Genomic DNA, 24,542 nt, shown 5'->3' on the forward strand with positions numbered 1-24,542 from the left:
AATAAGTCAGCATCAAGTCATCCTATAATTTCAAGTACTTCAATTCTTTTCAGTAACGTAGAAGTTATAGATTCACACCACCGCCATCAAGTTTGGGTCCTTAGCACTGAAATGGTTTGGTGAGCCACTCTGAAAGCACAGTTCAGCAAGAGAACTATGCATGGTGGAAGCATTCGTTTTCTTTCAACGACAAACTGGACAAAAGCATCTTAAAGTGGGGTTTGATGTGGCACTACAGTAGTCAGGTACCTTCACTAAGTAATTTTCAAATACCTGTTTAAAAACAAGATTTCTACCGTAACTCCGATTCATGACTTTATTAAGTGCATTTGCAGCAAACAGATTTCACTTAAGCAATAAATATCAACTACAAAAGCAAAGTCAGGCTCAAAAAGACCAAGTTTAAATTACTGAATCCAAAGTGAAGACTATTTAACACGTTAATTGAATGGTCATTACAAAGGGAGAATCACTGAACTTTCACCTACACCAAATTCTCCTTTGAGAGAATTCTTTAGAGATACAGCACAGTATCAGGTCCTTCCCGCTCAATGTGCCCGCACTGCCCAATTACACCCAAGTGACCAATTAACCTGCTAACCCATACATCTTTGGAATGTGGGAGGAGACCAGAGCACCCGGAGAAAAGCCTTGCGGTCATGGAAGAACGTACAAACTCCTTACAGACAGCAGCAGGAATTGAACCCGGGTCACCGTCACCGTAACAGTGTTACGTTATTGTGTCACACCAAATGATGCTGGAATTCAGTCACCAATAGCTCCTTTGCCAGATTAACCCTAATGAGCAGCATTCTAGAAAGCTAGATGAGAAAATTAGTGAGCAGCTGATGCAAAACATAATTCTTTGGAAGGAAAGCTTGCATAAATAGTTAGTCATTGTGATTATTCAGAAAATCATCCAGCAGAAAGTTTAGGAAGATTTTTGTTGAGATAGTTGCATTGACTGTGAAGGAACACCTGGATTAGTATTTTTTCAAAGAACAGCCTTCACATCAGCTTATAGTAACCATTACAAAATTCCCAGCTGGCAACAGAAGCAGATAGGAAGTTAATTGTTTTGCTTATTCATAGATTGGTCAATTTAGCATGCTATCACACCCAAGGCCACCAGGAATCATGAATCCACAGTGCACTATGGCACAGAAACAGGCCCTTTGGCCCATCTCGCCTCTGCTGAACTGTCATCCTGCCTAGTCCCATCTCCTGCTTCTGACCACAGTCCTCCACACTCTTCCCATCCAAATTCTCCATCTAAACTTCTCTCAAGTATTACAAATGAACCCGTGTTCACTGGCAGCCAGTTTCACACTCCCACTACCCTCTGAGTAAAGAAGTTTGGGTAAAACTAACCTTGTGTCTACTGCTAGATAAGTTTCTACAATTCCAGAATAAGGCAACCAACCAAGGGGCAGGGAAATGATTATCCAGCCTTTAGGTGATGGCCATGAGAAAGCTCAAGCGATTACAGTATAATTAGCGATCATGATTGGGAGTCTCATAGCCTCAACAAGTTATTCAGTGTTTGCTTCCTGCTGACTTTACAGTGGATTGTGAGATCCACTGTGGAAATCCAAGGGCAACTTTTAGGGAAACTGCATGAATTGAAGAATTTCTTTTGCCACAAAGAACAAAAGTAGTAGTCAAACTTCAGCTCCGGCCACAGACAGCAGAGCCACTCAAGTGGAAACACTACACTTCAGACTAGTGGCGGTTAGCATTCCAAACGAGTGACAAAGCATCAATAGCCAAGTTAAGCTAAATTCACTCGGGTACGGTTACAACTCAACTTAGCTGGAGTCATTCTAACTCGGCAGCAGGAGTCCTCTGTGGAGCTCCGTGAAGCACTGCAAGACTTATACCCACTGGTCCCTGAACTCTGCTCCACCAACCACACTGCACGGTCCTTCAGAAAGCAGAGTATTAGAGTTCCCACTGTGCTGGCTTTTCAAGGAGATTTTACACAAAGTAATGTTACTGCTTGATGGTTAAGGAGCTCCATCCAAATGCAAGGGAAATTGTATTGACACAATGGGAATAAAGTAAAAAGCATATTTTGTTAAGCGCATTTCTGGTTGATAAAGCTGAAGAGATTTCAGATAGCGTCTTCTAACATGGGATCCACGTCCCTCAGAACTCCTCATGGACACTCTGGGCGTAGTTCATCAGTTTGCTTCCCGTGAAGTACTCGCTGTACTTTAGGACCTCTTCCAGTTCGAGGTAGTGGTCCTGATTCTCGTCTGCCACAGCTATCATCTGCTTGGCCTCATTCAGGGCACTGTACTCATTCATGGGGTCCATGTATTCCTGCCAGAGAAACAGCAAAGTGTTAGAGACAGCCCAGTGTTCCTCAATGTCATGGGAGACAGAACTATTCAATCCAACGGGGACAGAGGCAGAGATTTAAACCAGAGTACTTTTTGGAGGGTATTGCACTCTCACCCTTAACATAGTTAGTAATTAAGAGGGAATCTTGCACCTTTTGTTCATCGCAACCCCCAATCCAAAGTAGAGGTCGTTTAGTGCTATTCCAAATGTTCAGGATGCAGCTCTGTAGAAGTGAGAATCAGAGGTGTACAGCACAGGCCCATCACACACCTAACACTCAACTGCAGTAATCCCATTTCTCAGCACTTGGCTCAAACCCTTCTATGTCTAAGTAACATACAGACTTGCATGCTGTCAGCCCCACTACAACCACAGCATTTCAGGTACTCAACTCTCTCTGGATGAAAAATACGTCCCTCATATTCTTTCTGAATCTCCTACCTGGGATGAACACTTGGAATAGTACTCGGTGACTCCTACTTTGGATTGGGGTTTGCCGTGTTCTCTGGCCTGCCCCATCTATACCGCCTCAATTTTATAAACCGCAGCTTGCCGCCGTTCCTTTCCATGCCTTGCACCGCACTGGGCGGCATTTCATTTGCCATTTCCGTAGCATTTGACTGTTACAGAACATGAGGGGAAAACTGCTTCACTCAGAGGGTTGAGAGAGTGTGGAATGAGCTACCAGCACAAGAGGTGCACGTGAGTCCATTTCAACTTTTAAGTGAAGTTTGGATAGATACGTGGATGGTAGGGGCATGGAGGGCACTGGTGCTGGTGCCAGTTGACGGAAGTAGGCAGTTTAAATGGTTTCAGCAGAGTAGATGGGTCGAATGGCCTACTTCCGTGCTTTTCTTTTCTATGGCTCCATAATTGAGGTCACTGAGGAACTGCATGAAACGGCAAGTAAACTTGTGCACAGTGACTAAAAATCTTGCTTCAGGTGTACAACGAAGCTGCAACAATCCTCAATCTGATTATTTGGAAATGCTGGTAGTTTGACGTTTGACTCATTGGATGACCTTTGTCATACTCCCGATTCACCAGGACCATGGCTCCTGCGCTCCCTTTAAATTCATCCAATTTACTGGAAAATTAATTATAATTACACATTACATGTACATAAACTGTATTAAAGGTATGTTGAGGTGTTAGTGGATATAACATCCAAACACCTGGGAAACCTGCCAGTCTGGCACCTGTAATTATTAGAGATTTACTGCATTGAGCCCAGACTCCAGCACTGATTTCTACTCTTCTTCAATGTGCTGCAACAGAAATCTGCGTGTCCACCTTAGCTGTCAAATGGGATGTCAGGTGAGTGTCCCCTCAGTATGTCAATACCTCAGACACTGCAGGCTCTGAGCACAGAATGGTACAGTACAGGAACGTGCCCTTCAGCCCTCGATGGTGCATTCGTAATGAAATGCCTAAGTAAACTGATCCCTTCTGCCTACAGAATGTCCATATCCCTCCATTCTCTGCACTTCCATATGCCCTTCAAAGAGCATCTGAAATGCGTCTGTCACATCTGTCTCCACCACCACGCCCTGGTAGTGCATTTTATTCGTCCACCGTTCATTCATTACGCACCGTGTCGTATGATCTGGGTGATCATGGTCTTTCCGTGACCATGATTGTTCTTGCCAAATTTTTCTACAGAAGTGGTTTGCCATTGCTTTCTTCTGGCCAATTGTCTTTACCATTATCAATACTCTTTGGAGAACGTCTGCCTGGCATAAGTGGTCGCATAACCAGGACTTGTGATATGCACCAGCTGCTCATACGACCATCACCTGCTCCCATGTCTTCATGTGACCCTGACTGAGGGGGGGGGGGGCGGCACGGGGGTGCTAAGCCTTACACAAGGGTGATCTGCAGGCTAATGGAGGGACCTTACTACTCCTTTGGTAGAGACATATCTCCACCCCACCGTCCACCATTCTGTGAGTTTAAAAAGAAAATGCCCCACACATCTCTTTTGAAATTAAGCTCCCATCACCTTGCATTCTCTGCAGTATTAGGCATTTTGAGCCCCCCAAAAAGATGCAATGTGTCTATGCCTCTTAATCTGACAAACTTCTATCAAGGCAAACACGAGGAATTCTGCAGATGCTGGAAATTCAAGCAACACACATCAAAGTTGCTGGTGAACGCAGCAGGTCAGGCAGCATCTCTAGGAAGAGGTACAGTCGACGTTTCAGGCCGAGACCCTTCGTCAGGACTAACTGAAGGAAGAGCTAGTAAGAGATTTGAAAGTGGGAGGGGGAGGGGGAGATCCAAAATGATAGGAGAAGACAGGAGGGGGGGGGATGGAGCCAAAAGCTGGACAGGTGATTGGCAAAAGGGATATGAGAGGATCATGGGACAGGAGGCCCAGGGAGAAAGAAAAGGGGGAGCGGGGGTGAAAACCCAGAGGATGGGCAAGGGGTATAGTCAGAGGGACAGAGGGAGAAATAGGAGAGTGAGAGAAAGAATGTGTGTATATAAATACCGGATGGGGTACGAGGGGAAGATGGGGCATTAGCGGAAGTTAGAGAAGTCAATGTTCATGCCATCAGGTTGGAGGCTACCCAGATGGAATATAAGGTGTTGTTCCTTCAACCTGAGTGTGGCTTCATCTTTACAGTAAAGAAGGCCGTGGATAGACATGTAAGAATGGGAATGGGATGTGGAATTAAAATGTGTGGCCACTGGGAGATCCTGCTTTCTCTGGCGGACAGAGTGTAGGTGTTCAGCAAAACGATCTCCCAGTCTGCGTCAGGTCTCGCCAATTATATAGAAGGCCACACTGGGAGCACCAGACGCAGTATATCACCCCAGCCGACTCACAGGTGAAGTGTAGCCTCACCTGGAAGGACTGTCTGGGGCTCTGAACGGTGGCAAGGGAGGAAGTGTAAGGGCATGTGTAGCACTTGTTCCACTTACAAGGAAACTTCTATCAAGTTTCCTTTCAGCCTCGGCATTCCTTTAGAAATTTACTGACTACACACAGTCTAGATTATGCCCAAGTCAGTCAGGAGGGATATAAACGTCCAACTATCCTGACCCTAGAGGAGGAGTGTGAAAGCTGACACTGCAAAAGTGGAACAGCATGGTCACTTCCCCATGCAAGGGGCCAGGAACCAATTGCAGACGTGTGGCTGAGCATAGGAACCCACAGCCATTTTTGGTACACTGTTGGAGTAGAAAGTGAAGCCAGTCACAGCCTATCAAGGACACCATCTTGGAAGCCAATGAATCAGCAAACAGTTCATGGAACAGTCAGGATTTTTATTTTGTATTTCCATTAGTTGCTTTATAGTTGCACAACATTAGGGACTTTTCTTTTTCTTTTAACTGCCTATCTGGAAATTAATCTAGCTTCCTGCTCTGTAGAGCTGTCAGAGATGTACCTAGAAGTGTCATAAGGGGGGCGTTGGTGGCGGACCCAAATACAAGACACAGACACTGAACTACTAGGAACAGGACTAGAGTTAGGGATGTGACAGGATGCAGACTAGGAGTTGGGACAGGAACACAGACTAGGCTAGGGAAGCAGGACCAGGACGAGGGACTGGGAACAAGGAGCCTGGGCTTGGACTCCGAGCCAGAGACTGGACAAGGACCCGAAACCTGGGTCTTGACTCGGGCTCGGACCCCGGATCTAGGCAAAGACATGACGAGGCTTGGGTTCTTCGAGGCTTGGGTATGGACTCCGAGCTAGAGACTGGGCAAGGACCCAGAACCTGGGACTTGACTCGGGCTCGGACTCCAGAACTAGGTGAGGACAAGACGCAGCTACAGGAAGAGGAGTGGCAACAGGACTGGACATGAGACTCCTGGACAAGACAAGGGAACCCCAGCACAGGATGAGGGAACCCCAGCACTGGGCTGGGCAAGGTGCTCCTGGGCTGGGCGAGACACAAGGACAAGCCGAGAACACAAAGTCATGGCTTGGACAGGACTTGGACTAGACGAATTTCTTGGACGTGGCTTGGACTAGACGAGGTTCTAGGACGAGACCCCGAAGCTTTGACTTAGTCGAGGGAGAGACAGGAACGCAGAGCTTTGGTCGAGGGAAAGACAGGAACATGGAACACAGAGCCGGGACCCCTCCTTGGAAACAAGACGTAGGGCCGGGACTCATACACAGAACACAGAGCTGGGACCCCTCCTTGGGTACAGGACATAGGGCCCCCGGGACTCATTACACAGAATGCAGAATACAACGAGATGGTTCCTAACACAAGGCAGCGGCAGACGGCTGGACCTACCTAGTGAAGGCGTGGACACAGACAGTTCCCAGCACTAGGTAGCGGCAAACGGCCGGACCTATCTAGTGAAGGCATGGACACAGACAGTTCAAAACAATGATATCCTTATCTTGCTCCGGCGACTGAACTAGACAGTGGTGCAGGCAAGGGTTACAGGCAAGGCGAGGCTTCAGATGAGGCAACAGAAGGAAGGGGAAGGGAAGGGATACAGACAGGGGGTTTGAACAGGAACAATCCAGCAGCCAGAGGCTGAATCCTGAAGCTATTTATGAAGCCAGCCTAAACGAGAACCAGCTGCCTCAACAGAAACTGGGAAAAACCAGAAAACCTGGAATAAGGAACATGGACCGGACCGTGAACCGGAATGCGGATTTCATGGACCGGACCATGACAAGAAGGACTCCTGGAACTGATCTTAGACTAATGTGTCAGACTAGGTCTGGGTATCGGACAGGAAGGAATCTCCCCATTTCAAAGGGTACACTAAAACTCAAAAATTAAAATGTTTGTAAAATTGTGACTCAAAGTTACAGCTAGCGTAGGATGTTTAAATTCTCCCCTCTGTAAAAAGCAGGCTTACGCAGGATCAGCTGAATTTAAGTACATATACGAGTTCAAAGGGAAAAGCTGTAGTTTGAGATTCTTACAATTACGAAAAGAGGGTGACTGAACAAAAGTACCTACCACTAATTCTTCCATCGTGACAATACCGTCTCGATTGGCATCAATAACATCCTCAAACTCCTTCCTTCTCTCTCTGACCCAATCATCATCAATGTCTTGAGCCTCCTGGTTTTCCACAGTACCGACAGGTAAAGAAATAAACTCTGATACAGTCAACTTTTTGTCTCCATCTTGATCTGCAGAAGAATGTGAAAATGATGTTTTATTAGTGCAACAGTTGACAGAACTGGATTCTTTTTAAATTCTAGAGACTGTACTGCAAGGCCAACTCAGATGGTAACAAAGTAGGTCACTGTTCTTTATTAATCAATTAGGCTTTAATGGTCAGCCCACAAGTTAAACCCAGTATCAGAATCAGATTTAATACCACCGGAATATGTCATGAAATTTGTTACCTTTGTGACAGCAGCACAATCTAATATGTGGTAAGTATAGAAAAAAAACTGAATTAGAAGTATATTTACGTACATTAAATAGTTAAATTAAGAAGTGAAAAGCAGAAATTTTAAAAAAAGTAGTGAGGTAGTGTTCATGGGTTCAACGTCCATTTAGAAATCCGATGGCAGAGGGCAAGAAGCTGTTTCTGAATCGCTGAGTGTGTACCTCTGTCGTGATGGTAACAATGAGAAGGGGGCATGTCCTGGGTGGTCGGGGTCCGTGATGACAGAAGCCGCTTTTCAGTGGCACTGCTCCTTGAAGATGTTTTGTGTACTAGGGAGGCTGGTACCCAAGATGGAGCTGACTAGTTTTATAACTTTCTGCAGCTTACTTCGATCCTGTGCAGTAGCACACCACTGCCCCGCGCCCCCCCCACCACCCCAGACTGTAATACAACCAGTTCGAAGGCCCTCCAAGGTACATCTGTAGAAATTTGAGTGCTTTGGTGACATATCAAATCTTCTCAAACTCCTAATGAAATATAGCTGCTTCAATTTCAAGAAGGCACAGAAATTGTTCACTCTGTCTACGAGGATTGGTTTGTGTTCCCTCATCTTACCCTTTCTGAAGTTCACAATCAGCCCTCTGGTCTCACGGACATTGAGTGCAAGGTTGTTGTTGTGACAACACTCAACTATCTGCTTCAAAACATTTCAAACAAAGGGATGCATTCACCTTGAAATCTGGTTCCTTGTTGACAACAGAATTATTGTCTATTTATAACTGCAGTTCCTTGAGGGGGTGGCACTTCCCATGACCCACCCAACATGATTGGTAGAATTCTCCGATGTCTCTATCAGTTTGGGCCACAAGTGTTAATCTTCGCCCACCTTGGAATTGAGATATGGATCATAGCCCGCCCAAGGCTATCAGAAGTCCCACCAATGGAATCATAGTGCCCCAACCACTGACGCTTTCGTGCACCATCCAAGTACTCCCCAGCTACCCCCACCTTTTGGAACATTTAATTTCTACACCTCCCAAGCCTCTCAGACACCCCTACACCCGCCATCAAGTGCTACTTGCCAAAGCGGAGCACACAGTGTTCCTCTGGATAAGGGACTTTGAAAAGTATCACACAAAATTTACAACTGCAAAACTCAGATGCTGTGTGGCTACGTGACTGATCTCGGTATGTCGATCATTTACAGAAACCACAGGTTTGCCTACAAAAGGTGATAAGAATAATTTTCTATACAGGTAGGCATCGCTTAACGTCCGCCATACGTTCTGTGAAATCGGACGTTATATGATTTGGACGTTGTGTGAACACCATATTTTATACTTAGCAAACCTATATGGAGTACTGTAGTGTACCTGTATTGACTAAATAGCCAAGAACTTAGACTAAAACTGTATACTGTACAATAGGGGTCGCCAACCTGTTGATCGCGATCGACTGGTCGATCTTTCAGACTTTCCCAGTAGATTCCGAAGAAAAATCAAAAATAAATACACAAAATGTTGTAATGTGAGCATTATAAAAGTAAGTAATACTAATTAGGATAATGGTAATACAGCAATATTTTCACTAAAAAGCTGTTTGTAGAGAGATTGTTTCCGGGTTGCAGGGGTTTAGTTCCGTTCTTTCTGCCCAGTGCGCATGTGTGTAGTTCCCCCGCCATGCACCGCATTTTCAGCGTAGCCTGTGCTGCATCAAAGTGACCAATCAGATTAGGGATAAGAGTACAGACTGTCGCAAACACCAATATATGGCAGTGTCCCCAACCTCCGGGCCGCGAAGCAGGCAGTGGTGCAGCGGTAGTCGGGATGCACACAGCACATCTTTAAGAAAAAAAGCCAAAGTAAACAAACTAATTAATTAGGTGCTGCCCAGCACGTAAATGTCAGCTCAGATCAGAGGCGACGCAATAGGCAATCGCTTGTGATTTTCTGATAGCATAGCGGAGGCTCCACAAAAGGCGGTGAAAACATACAAATTCCATCCAGAATAGGAAGAGGAATTTCTATTTACCTCGGTGAAAGACAAGTGTGTATGTATGTTGTGCCACCAAACACAAGCACTGACTAAAAGAGGAAATCTGGAGCGGCACCACACCACCAACCACCAGGAATTTAAAGACACCTACCCCCCAAAGAGCGCAATTCGTGCCTGGAAAGTTGAGCTGAAATTGGGGTTGAAGGCCCAGCAATCGTTTTCCACAAAACATGATGCTCAAAATAAGGCTGCTATTGAAGCATCATTTCGTGTAAGTCACCTTTTGGCTGAACACAAGAAGCCTTTTACAGATGGCGATTTATTACCGCAGTGACTGTTTTTAATGACTTTAAAAACAAAAACGTCATCACAACCTGCATACGTAATATACTGCTTGGCCCTGCAACAGTGACAAGGAAGGTAGTCACGTCAGAGGACGTGAATATTTTTCACTACAGTTCGATGAATCCCTGGATGTAATGCAAACAGCTCAGCTTGTTGTATTTGTCAGAATGGCTTTCCAGGATCTTACAACAAAGGAGGACTTCCTCACTCTTTTGCAATTAAAGGAAAGAATGAGAGGTGAGGATATTTACAATGAGTTTAAAAAAATATGTCCCTGAAAATGACATCCCCATTCATAAACTGGTGGCAAAATTACTACTGATGGGGCCCCAGCAATGCGCGGTGTGTGCGTTAGTTTTATAGTCATAGTCATACTTTATTGATCCCGGGGGAAATTGGTTTTCGTTACAGTGCTCCATAAATAATAAATAGTAATATGTAAATTATGCCAGTGCCTACTTCGGGTCAACTTATCTATGTGAAATTGCATTTTCACAGATGAAAATTATTAAATCTATGTACAGGAGCTGATTTACTGACAAACACCTCACTAGGGTTGCCAACTTTCTCACTCCCAAAGAACGGACAAAAGTAGCAGTCAAATCCCAGGATATTTGTGTTTACCCCGAGAAAGACTACCATGACCATGAAGCCTTGCGCAGGCACCTGTGTGCGCATGCGCGTACGTGCCGATTTCTTCTCTTTACCCCACCAATCGGTTTTGGCTTAATTTTCATTATTTCTACTTTATATAGGCTGTGTATTTGTCATATCATTCCTGCTTTTACTATATGTTAGTGTTATTTTAGGTTTTGTGTGTTATTTGGTATGATTTGGTAGGTTTTTTTTGGGTCTGGGAACGCTCAAAATTTTTTTCCATATAAATTAATGGTTAATTGCTTCTTCGGTGTAAAGCATTTCGGCACGAAAGGTTTCATAGGAACGTTCTACCTTAGCAGGGGGAATACGGGACAGTTGGCAACCCTACACCTCACAGACGGTCTCAGACTGGCTGTCTGTAGTTATGAGCCAAATTTCAGAGAACTAGCAGAAAGTATTCCGTCCCAGTCATGACACTGAGTGCAACAGTCAATTTTTATTCATTTATTTTTCGTGTTGAAATAAAATTAAATAATGAAACTTAGAATTAAAGGTGTGAAGTATTGTAATATTCTTGAAGAAAGACAGCTAGCTATGGCCTGTTTGATATGCTAGTTAGTGTTTTCTTGTTCAAATTAATTTGGAAGTTTGACAGAAGTATTTTGTGTAATTCAAATACAATTTGCCCAAATAAAAGGCCTCAAATTGGAAGTACAATCTGAGCTGTTTTTTCTCTAAACGATTTAGTAGGTAGATCTTGCCTTTCACTGAGGTCGAGGTAGGGGATCTTGGGCTTAAAAAGGTTGGTGACCACTACTGTACACTATAATACATACACTATCATTTTTTTATTTCATTTTAACCTTTTAAATTTTTTTCACTTTTTAAACTTTTATGTAAACACTTTCTTAGCCTCTATCACACACAATTTATCAAAGATGATCAGGGTGATTCAACATCATCTCAACCACCTCACAGTGTTCCACTGGGAGAGTTTCAGGTCGAATAACCTGCGTATGGAAATCATCATGCACCTTATGGTAATATTTTCGAAAGAAAATTAAACAGAGAGATAATACTACTACACTCAAGTGACGCATGATACACGAGATTGGTTACGTCCATGTCACGTTCTCCGATCGGGACTACAGACATAGTTCAAATGGACGTTAAGTGGCGCACACCTGTATATCTTATTAATCAGTCTCTGGGAGATGGATCCTGAGATCAGGGAAACTGTCCAGGGTTTACTGTGGATCAGTTTTTGTTTGGTGGTTGATGTTGTAGGGTGGGAGCCATTGGTACATGTTTTTCTGTTTTGTATTTTAAGTCATGCTCTCCTGCATGTTTCAGTGAACAAGTCTGTTATGTTGCTGCCTCCAACACACACACACACATGCTAATGCAGCTGAGAATTAAAAACTAAATAAAAACACACAGTGGAATGCATTGTTTGCGTTAACAACCCACACGATCCAAGGATAAGTTTCTCGAGGACAACTCAGGATGGCTCAACCCACAAGGATCACATCCCTCGAATGAGAGACCAGTTCCGGAATCAATCTGCGAAATGCCTCTGCAGCCCCTCTCTACTCTTAGATTAGGAGAGCTGACTGAACACAATATTCTTGCATTTCAGCAGGGCTCTATAAAACTACGTCTTTTTTTTACTCTTGTACTCGTTTTCCTCATGTTAGAAATACCAACGCAGCGAAATACAAACAGAGCATGTGGAAACACTCAGTAAATCAGGCATTTGTTAAAAAGAGAAATGGTCAATGTTTCGGGTGCAGAACAATTTTTCATCAGAACAATTTTTTTTACTATCAGCATACCATTAGCCTTCCTAGTTGTTTGCAGTACCCCTTATTTTAACTTCCAGCATTTCATGTCCAAGGACACCCAGGTCCCTCTGAACACCAACACCTTTCAACGTCCCAATGTTTAACAAAAGAAACCATTTTCCCACTTTCCTGACCAATGTCACATCAAGCACGTCTACATGAAGTGTTGCTGTGGAAAAGTAGCATCCATCATAAAAGATCCTCACAACTCAGGCTATGCTCTTTTCACACTGCTGCCATCAGGTAGACGGTACAGGTGCCTCAGGACTCACACCACCAGGTTCAAGAGCAGTTACTACCCTACAGCCATCAGGCTTTTGAACAAAAGGGGATAACTAAACTCATTCTATTTTTTGTGTTCCCATAGCCAATGATCTCACTTTAAGGACTCTTTATCTTGTTATCTCATGTTCTCATTATTTATTACTATTTATTTACATCCGCATTTAAAAAGTTTGTTGTTTATTGATCCTGTTTACAGTTACCATTCTTTAGATTTGCAAGTAAGCTTGCAGGGAAAAAAGAATCTCAGGGTTGTATGTACTCTGATAATAAAATTTTATTTTGAACTTTGAACTTTTATGTAAAGGAACTTGCAAATTTCTATTCTGTAGCCCATCTTGATGGCTTACTTGGGCAGTATATATCCCTGTGAACCTTTCTGTGTCCTCTTCACATGCTAACCATGACAAATGAGAATCTACCATATCCCGTGCCCTTATCAATAACATTGGTGCAGATTATGAACAGCTGGGGCCCCAGCACCATCCGGTACGTCCCACATATTCCTATCTCAATTCATACCAAATATTACTGCCAACCCCTTGTACTCTAAATTGTTTACTAAACATATCGGGCGTGTGGCTGAAGGTGATATGAAAATCCAATTATACTGAACTTCCACTGGATTCCCTTTCTATTGATTCCACTAAGTACAATGGCAAAAAAAAACTAAGATTTGTCAAACGTTTTCTTTTCATAAATCCTTACTGACTCTGCCCAATCACATTATTATTTGTGCCCAAATACCACTTCTTTAGTAATAGATTGAGACACTTTCCAAACCACTGACATCAGATGTTTTTTTCTTTTTCTCCCTTTTTTAAAATGGGGTTGAATTTGCAACCTTCCAATCTATGGGAACCATTCCGTATGGTGGAATTTTATAATAGTTAGTGAATCCATTAGCACCATAACTTAGATAGGGAATTTATTATCCTTCAGTCCCATTAATTTCACCAATGCTCATTTCTTTCAGCTCCTTACTCTAGACCAGGGGTTCCCAACCTTTTTTATGGCAGGGACCAATACCATTAAGCAAGGGTTTTGGTTGTGGACCCCAAGTTGGGAACCCCAGTCTAGACCCATTCTGCACTACTTCAGGTGGTCTTGAGATTCATTGTAGAAAGACAAAGTATCTCCTACCACACCATGTTTTCCCAATATAACTTATTCTGTTTCGTTTGTAAATGACCCAAATTTTCTTTTGTTTTTACTGTCATTTACATTTATATTTCTTACCAGGTTATTCTTGTATACAACTTTCCCATACCCTGATAGAGCTTTGCTGAATTCTGGTATACCCAGTCTTCAGGCCAACTCCTTGAACAACATTAAGCAAAAAACAAACAACTTGAGGATTGAGCAGCATCAGAAGGGAGAAAGGAAATATCGACTTTTCACGCCAAAACGCTACATCAGGACCACTTTGCTCGTTGGGCTTCTATTTTTCTTTTAAAAAATGAAAACATGTTTTCTCATAAACTATGCCAAACGTTGGTCAATCCTAATTCACAATCACACGTATTTATGTGGTTGGTTGTCTGTTGTAACCAAGAGCAGCAGGAGACCTGTGTGGGAGAGCTTTTAAAGTGGAAAAGCTGCTGCACTGAGACAGTTCCACTCCCTTGACCTTGAAAGTCCAGGTTCAGTGGTATGAGTCATCATCACAAACTGGGGTCTTCCTTGGACGCAGTGAATGACCATGACTTCACCTGTGCCTTGCCGCGCCCTTCACTCCTCCACGAAGCATTGCAGAACTGCCTTCCTGGCCGTTGGATCTCACTGTTGATCTCATCCGTCCAGTCCACTGGAGCTGATTTCACATAGTAGGACAGGCATGTCCCTGTCTCACCAGGGTTCGGGGCCTGCCAGCTACCTTCACCTGGTTTAACCCAGGTCTGTCAAAGCACCATACCAGGGCATGGCTGTTGTCACTTGCAAATAGCTGAGCCACAGGTGGGAGCTGAGTATTGGGTGGGTACCAAAGGTGAGTGAGCTGCCTGGGAATGGACATGACAAGCCCCTTCACCAGCAGTGCTACCCTCTCCCTAGACATCCCATTTATGTAATGCTCCAATTTATTACAAGTCTCACCTGTGTTACGTACCCCGTAACTGGGTTGCCAAACCAGCAGAAATGGACCACTCGTTGGAGTCTGGATTACTGGGAACTAATAAAGTTGTATTAAAGAAATAAGTAACACAGTACTCTAATCGTAAGGATATAAATGCAACAGGTTAGCAAAGATAAAACACACATGTACGCAGAACTAGGGTAATAGGAATCAACCAAGCTCTATCGCAGTCTAGGGGTAAAATGATCAGTTTCAAGTGACGCAGAGTTCAGTTCAGCTTAGTACAGTTCAGAGGGGGAGAGAGGGGGGAGAGGGGGGAGAGAGGGGGGAGAGAGGGGGAGGGGGAGGGTGAGGGGTGAGGGGTGAGGGGGTGAGGGGGTGAGGGGGTGAGGGGGGAGGGGTGAGGGGTGAGGGGGAGAGGGGGAGAGGGGGAGAGGGGGAGAGGGGGAGAGGGGGAGAGGGGGAGAGGGGGAGAGGGGGAGAGGGGGAGAGGGGGAGAGGGGGAGAGGGGGAGAGGGGGAGAGGGGGAGAGGGGGAGAGGGGGAGAGAGAGAGGAGAGAGATTCAGGCAGACCTTTGATGTTCACAGGTGGTTTCGGGTGGACCCTTTTACGTCTTCTATCCTGCTGTGGTCACCGAATGTGACCCCTCCGTTCCGAATACGACCGTTCTTCCGCGGTGAACCCGGCACCCAGACAAGGGCGGACACACACACCAGGTTCCTACCGATCGTACCTTTACACCCTGTGAGCCTATGGTTCGTTCCCACGAACCGGACCTCCAAACTCCCACCACTTGTGGGAGCACACCGCTCTTTCCAGGGGTCTGGTTATCTCGTGATCTCATGGTGTCTCGTGCCTTAGCGAACCTGTTCTTTTTATCCTGCTGGGGTATCGCCCGTCCATCAAACTTCAAACAGTTCAGGTTCAAAGCAACCAGTCTGTCAATATTCTGAATTGTGTCTCTTTTCGTTATCTCTCTTTCCTCTCTCATTAACATTTTGAACGTTTTTCCATTGTCTCCCTTATCTCTCTCTCTCATTAGCATCAATCGTCTGATAACTTGGTTTGTCGTCACACCTGACACATATACTTGCTTAGGACTATGGCTCTGCTTTCAGACTGAACTGAATTATATGTAGTCTCTACATAAAATTTTAAGATAGAGGGGAAACTTGTACTACATTTGAATATAAAGTTTTGAATGTTGATTTATGGACTTTAATCATTGCACAGCAAATCCTGAAACAGGGCAAGTCTCCAGTTTGAATTGGGAAGCAGTTTTGAATCTGCAACATTTCTTTCTCAAAAAAAACAAGTCCTAAGCTGTGTACCTACAACCAGTTAGGTGTTAATACCATCATACACATGAAGTTCCAGTTCAACAGATTTGATACATTGTTAACGAGATGGTGTATGTCTTACAAATCAACCGCTCTAGCGATGTACTTTGAGCAATGGCATGGATGAAATCCCTTACCTAAATCGCGGATAATTTCTTTAACCATAAATGTAAGCATCCCGCGGCTGTGCTCAGGATGGAGAAAAGCCAAGAATTCATCCTCATTCAGGAGCTGATTTGCAGGATGCTCGTCAGCTTGAAACCAACGATCTTTTAGATTATCCAGAACTTCCTGAGCTGAAATCAACAAAAGTATATTTTACTACATTGTCGCTTTTTTAAAAAGAACACTTCTCAAGGCAGGGGAAAAGGATATTTTACTGATCAAAGTAGCAATTTCAAGATTATATTTTTGCTGCAAGAATCATTTCCCACCAAACAAATTCTGGGCTGTTTACCCATTATCATCAGAGATCTACAAAAAAGTAGAACACACTTACCTTGTGTGGTTCCCCGACATGAGCTAGATGAACAAACAAGGCTCCATATATCACAGCATAAAATACCGAGCAAATGCTTGTCAGTAGCTTATCTAGTGACTAACCTGAATCATTAGCTCAGTCAAAGCTTTTAAAATATCTGTCCTTGGCCTTCTCCATTTCTCTGGAGACACCAAATACAAAGTGTAAGATCACTATCTCATATTTTCATTCACTTCATTAAATTAGGACAGAGAGCTGGAAATAAAAACCTGCCCTTAAGTGTTAAGTCCAAACACAGATATTAAAATTGAAATTTCCACCAATCTTTCAGGGTTCCAAGATATTCTTTCCATTAATAGTATCCAGAAAGAAACCTAAAAGTCCTTAGCTTGTCGCTTTCATTAAGAATTCCCGTACTGAGAGTACTTGGTGTTCAGAAATTCCACAACTCATTCAGAAAAAAAAGTGATCTATAGAGTATTGCCTCAACTGGCAGTGGAGCCAATAAGAAACGAGTTAAATGTGGATCACCTGTTCTGACTTCAACTATTTATTTCTAACTATTCAGCAACACAAACTGCACACTGATATCACTGTAAAAGAACAATAACTTTCTGTCAGAAACATTCCTCGCGTTGAGGTGTCTGCCCAGACTGTCAGCACACTTATCGCCCAAATTCTCTTATCATAGTTAATGATTTGGCTTTGAACAATCATGTTTTTAAATCTTTTCTTTTCTGACTAGAAACCAGTTTCAAACGCCTGTCTTTCAGAAAAAATAAAGCCCAAACCGAGGGAAAAAGCTATCGGTCCATCATACCTCAGTTCTTCATTCATTGTCTTGCGTAATATTTTTCTTTCAAGTACATCAGATTTTAACTCAAATTCTTACTAATTACCACTAAGGACCTCAACGTGCATGCTAATGTCCAATTTATGTCCAGCTAGATGCAGGAAATCAGGCTGGAGAAATACAGTTATGGCATCTGATGAGAGTTAGCACCGAGAAAACAAACAGATCTGAAATGCCAGTTCCTATGCTCTCCACAGACCATTAGCATCATTTTCTGTTTCCAGCAGTTTGCTTTCGAACTAGTCATTAACTAAGCAGCAACCAACGATGCTTTAAAATGGGAAAAGCCTACTAATATTAACTTTCCTAGAGAAAAAGAATCCAAATGGTCAGCTGTAAACCATAGCTCAATGTGTCTGTATGTTGGACATTAGCTGGCAGGCTGCTGCCAATGAATCTTATGCTACGACTTCAAAGAAAGCCTTTTATGTCAATACATAAACAGAAAATCTTCTGCCACCTCTGGCTCGGTGTCTATTTCTTTGGCCAGAAGGCTTCACTCCAAACTGCTGGCGAGTGGCAGATGCCTGGAAGGCACTGTCTGGTATGATGGCAGAGGCAAACACATAAGAAGCTCTTAAAAGACGTTTAGATAGGCACATGAATATGAGGAAGATGGAGGAATATGGACGTGGTGTAGGTGGAAGAGATCGACTTTTGGGGGAACACACATAAAAGTTGCTGATGAACGCAGCAGGCCAGGCAGCATCTTTAGGAAGAGGTACAGACGACGTTTTGGGCCAAGACCCTTTGTCAGAACTAACTGAAAGAAGAGATAAGTAAGAGAGTTAAATATGCAGAAATGAGTTCGGTGGGGTAGGAGCAAGCTGAGACAATGGGTCTACCTGGACAGGCAGGTTTGTGGATCTTGGGTAGGAGGTAGAAATCGGAAGTGCCAGGTGTGGGAACTATAAGGTTGGTAGCAGTGGATGGGAGATCCTCTGAGCGGATAAAGTCGCTGATGATGTGGGAGACAATGGCCTGGTGCTCCTTAGTGGGGTCATGATCGAGGGGTAAATAAGAGGAGGTATCTGCCAGCTGTCGTTGTGCCTCAGCAAGGTAGAGGTCAGTGCGCCAGACTACAACAGCACCCCCTTTATCGGCGGGTTTTATAGTAAGGTTAGGATTAGTGCAGAGGGAGTGGAGAGCAGAGTGTTCAGAAGGAGTGAGGTTGGAAATGAGAACATTACTCTTACTATCTCTTCTTTCAGTTAGTCCTGACGAAGGGTATCGGCCCAAAACGTCAACTGTACCTCTTCCTAGAGATGCTGCCTGGCCTGCTGCGTTCACCAGCAACTTTGATGTGTTGCTTGAAATTCCAGCATCTACAGGTTTCCTCGTGTTTGAACTTTTGGGGGTTTTTGATTTACCTTTTCTGCTGGTTTGGCACAACATTATGGGCTGACGGTCCTGCTCCTGCTCTTGTGCTGTATTATTCTATGTTCCTACATCAGTCTACTCTATTACTGATCCACCTCCCCTTGACCAGTTACCCGAAGAAACTTCTTGATCAAGGGTCTTCAACCTTTCTTTCCTTATAGATGTAGGTACATTGGGAAAATCAGGTTGGAAATGAATCTCAAGAGAGCGAGTTTGTTGAATGCCGATCAGATGCTTTTTAGAGCAGTTTGTCATCGAGCCTACTAGGGGACCAGCTATACTGGATTGGGTGTTATGTAATGAACTGGAGGTGATTAGGGAGCTTAAGGTAAATGAACCCTTAGGAGGCAGTGATCACAAAGTGATTGAATTCAAATTGAAATTAGATAAGGAGAAAGTGAAGTTTGACGTAGCAGTATTTCAGTGGAGTAAAGGAAATTACAGTGGTATGAGAGAGGAGTTGGCCAAAGTAAATTGGAAGGAGCTGCTGGCAGGGATGACAGCAGAGCAGCAATGGTGTGAGTTTCTAGGAAAAATGAGGAAGGTGCAGGATAGATGTATTCCAAAAACAAAGAAATACTCAAATGGCAAAATATTACAACCGCGGCTGACAAGGGAAGTCAAAGCTAATGTAAAAGCAAAGAAAGGGCATACAACAAAGCAAAAAATTAGTGGGAAGACAGAGAATTGGAAAGCTTTTAAAACCCTACAGAGAGCAACTAAAGTAATTATTACGAGGGAAAAGATGAAATATGAAAGCAAGCTGGCAAGCAATATCAGAGTGGATAGTAAAAGCTTTTTCAAGTATGTAAAAATAAAAGAGGGACGAGAGTGGATATAGGACCACTAGAAAATGAGGCCGGAGAAGTAACAAAGGGGGCCAAGGAGATGGCAGATGAACTAAATGAGTATCTTGCATCAGTCTTCACTGTGGAAGACACTAGCAGTGTGCCAGGTGTTGAAGGAAGAGAAGTGAGTGCACTTCATATTACTAGAGAGAAGGTACTCAAAAAGCTGAAAGACCTAAGGGTACGTAAGTCACCTGGGCCAGATGAATTGCATCTTAAGCTTCTGAAAGAGGTAGTGGTAGAGATTGTGGAGGCATTAGTAATGATCTTTCAAAACTCACTGGACTCTGGCATGGTGGGAGAGGACTGGAAGATCACAAATGTCACTCCACTCTTTTAGAAAGGAGGAAGGCAGCAGTAAGGAAATTATAGACCAGTTAGCCTGACCTCAGTGGTTGGGAAAATGTTGGAGTCAATTGTTAAGGATTAGGTTATGGAGTACTTGGTGACACAGGACAAGATAGGATAAAGTCAGCATGGTTTCCTTCATCTTGCCTGACAAACCTGTTGGAATTCTTTGAGGAGATCACACGCAGGATAGATAAAGGGGATGCAGTGTTTGTTGTATATTTGGACTTTCAGAAGGCCCTTGATAAGATGCCAAACATGAAGCTGCTTTCTAAGTTAAGAGGTAGGAGGCACTGAGTGGGAATAAAAGGATCCTTCTCTGGTTGGCTGGTGGTGTTCTGCAGGGGTCGTTCTGGGGACCACTTCTTTTGATGCTGTATATCAATGATTTAAATGATGGAATAGATGGCTTTGTTGCCAAGTTTGCAGGTGATACGAAGATTGGTGGTGGAGCAGGTAGCGTTGAGGAATCAGATAGGATGCAGAAGGACTTAGACAGATTAGGAGAGTGGGAAAGAGAGTGGCAAATGAAATACAATGTTGGAAAATGCATGGTCATGCACTTTGGTAGAAGAAATAAATGTGTAGACTATTTTCTAAATGGGGAGAAACTCTAAAAAACTGAAATATAAAGGGATTTGGGAGTCCTTGTGCAGAACACCTTTAAAGTTAACTTGCAGGCTGAGTTGGTGGTGAGGAAGGCAAGTGCAATGTTAGTATTCATTTCACGAGGTCTAGAATACAACAGCAGGGATGTGATGCCGAGGCTTTATAAAGCACTGGCAAAGCCTCACCTTGAGTATTGTGAACAGTTTTGGGCTCCTCATCTAAGAAAAGATGTGCTGTGTCGGAGAGTGCTTAGAGGAGGTTCACAAGGACGATTCTGGGAATGAAAGGGTTATCATACAAGGAACATTTGATGGCTCTGGGTCTGTACTCACTGGAATTTAGAAGGATGAAGGGGGACCTCTTTGAAACCTTTCGAATGTTGAAAGACCTAGAGAGTAGAATGTGGAAAGGATGTTTTCCATGGTGGGAGAGTCCAGGATTTAAAAGGTATCCAAGGGCATGATTCCTCCACAAACACACACAAAGGGTGGTGGTTATGCCAGAGGAAATGGCAGAGGCAGGTGCAATTACAATTCTTAAAAAGACATTTGGACAGTGACATGGATAGGAGAGGATTATAGGGATAGAGGCCAAAAGGGACGAGCTCAGGTAGGCAACTTGTTTGGTTGGCATGGATGAGTTGGGCTGAAAAGCGTACTTCTGTGCTGTATAACAATTAGATTCAAACCTGCAGCAAATCACTCTAACCAAAAGTTTATTTTCAGTGCTAGCCTTACAAAAAGTAAAGCAGTGAATGATACCACTGGCTTTGTTAGTGGGTTAAACATTATAAGAAAAAGGAGAATTTGCTGGTCAATCAGACACTTAAAATTTACTGTTTTGCTATTCAAAAGGATTATGACTGATCCATTCTAGGCCTCAGCACCACTCTCCCAGTCTGACCCCATACCCTTCATCTCCTCATAGATCAAGTGTCTATCAACTTTGTCGATGTCCACCGTTCTGGCCTAACTGCTCCCTTGGGTCCATCTGCCTACTCAGTAGAGTGAGCATTGTATGCCTTACTGCCATTTAACTGGGCCGGAGCTGCCCGCTACCTCCTGCCTCATGCACAGCTTAACTTCCTCAAACTAGTTCCTTCCAAGATCTCGGGTAAGAATAGGAGCTCAGATTTGTCACATGTATATTGAAACATAGAGTGAAACGCATTGTTTGCATCATCATTTTGCGATGTGCTGGGGGCAGCCCTCCAGAGTCGCTGAGCTTCCAGTACACCCACAACTTGTGAACCTAACATGTACTTCTTTTTGGAATACTGGAGGAAATCAGCACCCGGAGGCAAGGCAAATGGTTAAGCAGAGAACCAACACATTACAAACAATTTTCTGATTGCAGGCACTGTAAAACATTCTGCTAATTGCTATGCGACCCAAGAATCGCCAAGAGACATGCTGCGAAGTATGTGGCAAGCAACTCCCCCTCTGCAAATTCCACATTATCCGAGACTTTTACAGATGAACGCTTCACAATCTGGTTCAATACCTGGGTAGCCGGTGCACAGTCCTGCACTCTGAGTCAGTGGTCCCATCACCTAATTGCCTCACAGTAGATAAATGAGCCTGGGTACTTCATGATTATCCAAGAGACTCTGCAGAGATTGCAAATCAAGATGCTGGGTTCCTTTGCAACATTAGCTCATTTCTGAATGCCACGACTGAATTTTCCTCCCACACCACCTGTGCCAGTGCATTTCACACCTTTCCTCTCCATTGGCTAAGAACAAGAGACATGGAATAAAGATTTCCCTCCAACCCGTCTGACCATATGGCTCTCATTTCCATCATAGGTCAAATGTCTGTCAACTTTGTCAATGTCCACTATTCTGATCAATCTACTCTGTCAGGTCCATCTGCTTCACTCAGAGTGAGCACTGTATGCCTTACTTCCTCTAGCAGTTCTCCCTCTACCTTTGTGTTTCCACTTTACCCTAAGAATTAAAGCTCTCCTCTCCATGAGATCAACTCTGGCAAGTCTACACTGTCCCTTCTGCAAAGCTTTCAGACACACTTCCAGAACTGGACAAGTAATCCAGCAGAGGCCAAATGAGTATTTGATGAAGGTTCACATCTTCCTTGCTGTTGTACTCTGCCTCAGTTTATAAAGCCCAGGATTCCACATGCTTTTCTTTAGCAACTACTTTCGATTTGATCTGCTCTTTCAAAATGTACCACAAGACCATAAAATATAGGAGCAGAATTAGTCCATTTGCTCCATCGAGTCTGTTCTGCCATTTCATCATGGCTGATCCAATTTTCCCCTCAGCCCCAATCTACAGCCTTCTCCCCATATCCCTTCATGCACTGAAAAATCAAGAATCCATCAACCTGTCTTAAATAAACATAAAGACTTGGCCTCCACAGCTGCCTGTGGCAAAGAATGTCACAAATTCACCACTCTCTGGCTAAAGAAATTCCTCCTGATCTCCTTTCTAAAAGGCTGCCTCTCTATTCTGAGGCCGTGTCCTCTGGTCTTAGACTTTCCCACCATAGGAAACACCTTCTCCACATCCACTATCAAGGCCTTTCAACATTCTAAAGGTTTGAATGAGGTCACTCCTCATTCTTCTGAATTCTGGTGGATATGGGCCCAGAGCATCAGATGCTCTTCATATGACAAACCTCACGTATCTGCTCTTAAAACCCATGCCCTCTAGTTTATATTGTCCATCCCATTCTTCTTACATAAACACTTCACATCTCAGGATTAAATTCCATTTAGCCATTCTGCCAGCCTACATGCCCTTGACGGTTATAGTTCACTCAAGTTCTTTGTCAAATTAAAGACCTGCTTGCTATAACTTATAATATGCCAGTTTGATATTTAGCCTGGGACAAGTCTGAGCACCAATCAATATTTTGTTATAAATGCTACCAACAGTTTTTTTTTGATCCAAATCCCCACCCACAGACCTCTCAGTGGATTTGAGGGTGCTCAAGGACAAAATGAATGAATAGTTAGTGGATAAATTAAAAGGGGATTGGAATACTGGCCTCCTAATTCAGGAGGGTGGGAGAACAAGTGGGGAGGAGATGCGGCGCATCTGTTGCAGGTATTTTGGATGGACAACATTTAAGGCACCACATCTCAGGAAGGACACTGTGCTGATTCACCAGAACAACGTCAAGCCACTATCCATAAAATGTGATATTCAGGCCTTTGAGCACCAATTTGCTGGCAAAAGTGAAATTAAGGATTTCAGTGCAGAAAGAATCACAATGGCACAGAATGATTACACTGCACTTTATGCTCGGAGATTGGGTTAAATGGAATACATGGGGTAAAGCACGTTCTAGTTTGCGTAAAGGGCAAGTAAATGGAACAGAATTTATTTTCAGTTTTCTGACATTTAACCCTTTTATTGGTAAATTAACTTACCTGAAAATTTCCCCAAACGTAAATACACAATCTCTACTCAGCTTTAACATATTAAAGTTTTTCCACTATTCTAACAAGTTCTGACAGACCTGACTTTTAAGATTGGAGGCAATGCTGATAACATCAGTGTGTGTGTATATATGTAAATGTACAGTTGTCTTTCATGAGGGGGCGTTGCAACAATTGAATTTCATGTACTTGCATAGAGAGAGAAAAAGAAATATGATTCTACCCAGGCTCATGCAGATAAAGGCAGCAAAGGAGTGGAAAGGCTGGCTGATCCCAATTTTTTTTTGCAAACTCAGTTCTCCAAAAGGGGAAAGAGAAGGAGCTTGAAGATAGTGGAAAACTTTGTAGTATGAGGATGAGTCATTGATGGTAGGATACCCAGCCCCTGCCCTGAATTTACAACCACGTAGCTATAGAGATAAGAGCCTGCAGATGCTGGAAATTGGAGCAAAATAGAAACTTCTGGAAG

At 43.6% G+C, this 24,542-nt stretch overlaps 1 protein-coding gene across 1 annotated transcript in view; it reads right to left on the bottom strand.

Annotated features, from left to right (window-relative positions):
* Positions 1 to 302: 302 nt before the first annotated feature.
* Positions 303 to 24,542, bottom strand: part of sdf4 (stromal cell derived factor 4) — an 87,843-nt gene continuing 63,603 nt past the window's right edge. Inside the window, exons 4-6 of the mRNA XM_072245367.1 lie at positions 16,287 to 16,445; positions 7,287 to 7,462; positions 303 to 2,325 (exon numbers count right to left, since the gene is read on the bottom strand). Coding sequence (XP_072101468.1) covers positions 2,149 to 2,325; positions 7,287 to 7,462; positions 16,287 to 16,445 — 512 coding nt within the window. The 3' untranslated portion in view covers positions 303 to 2,148. The remainder of the gene's footprint in view (positions 2,326 to 7,286; positions 7,463 to 16,286; positions 16,446 to 24,542) is intronic.

The sequence above is a fragment of the Mobula birostris genome, chromosome 27 (genome assembly GCF_030028105.1).
Source record: "Mobula birostris isolate sMobBir1 chromosome 27, sMobBir1.hap1, whole genome shotgun sequence".
Classification (NCBI taxonomy): Eukaryota; Metazoa; Chordata; class Chondrichthyes; order Myliobatiformes; family Myliobatidae; genus Mobula; species Mobula birostris.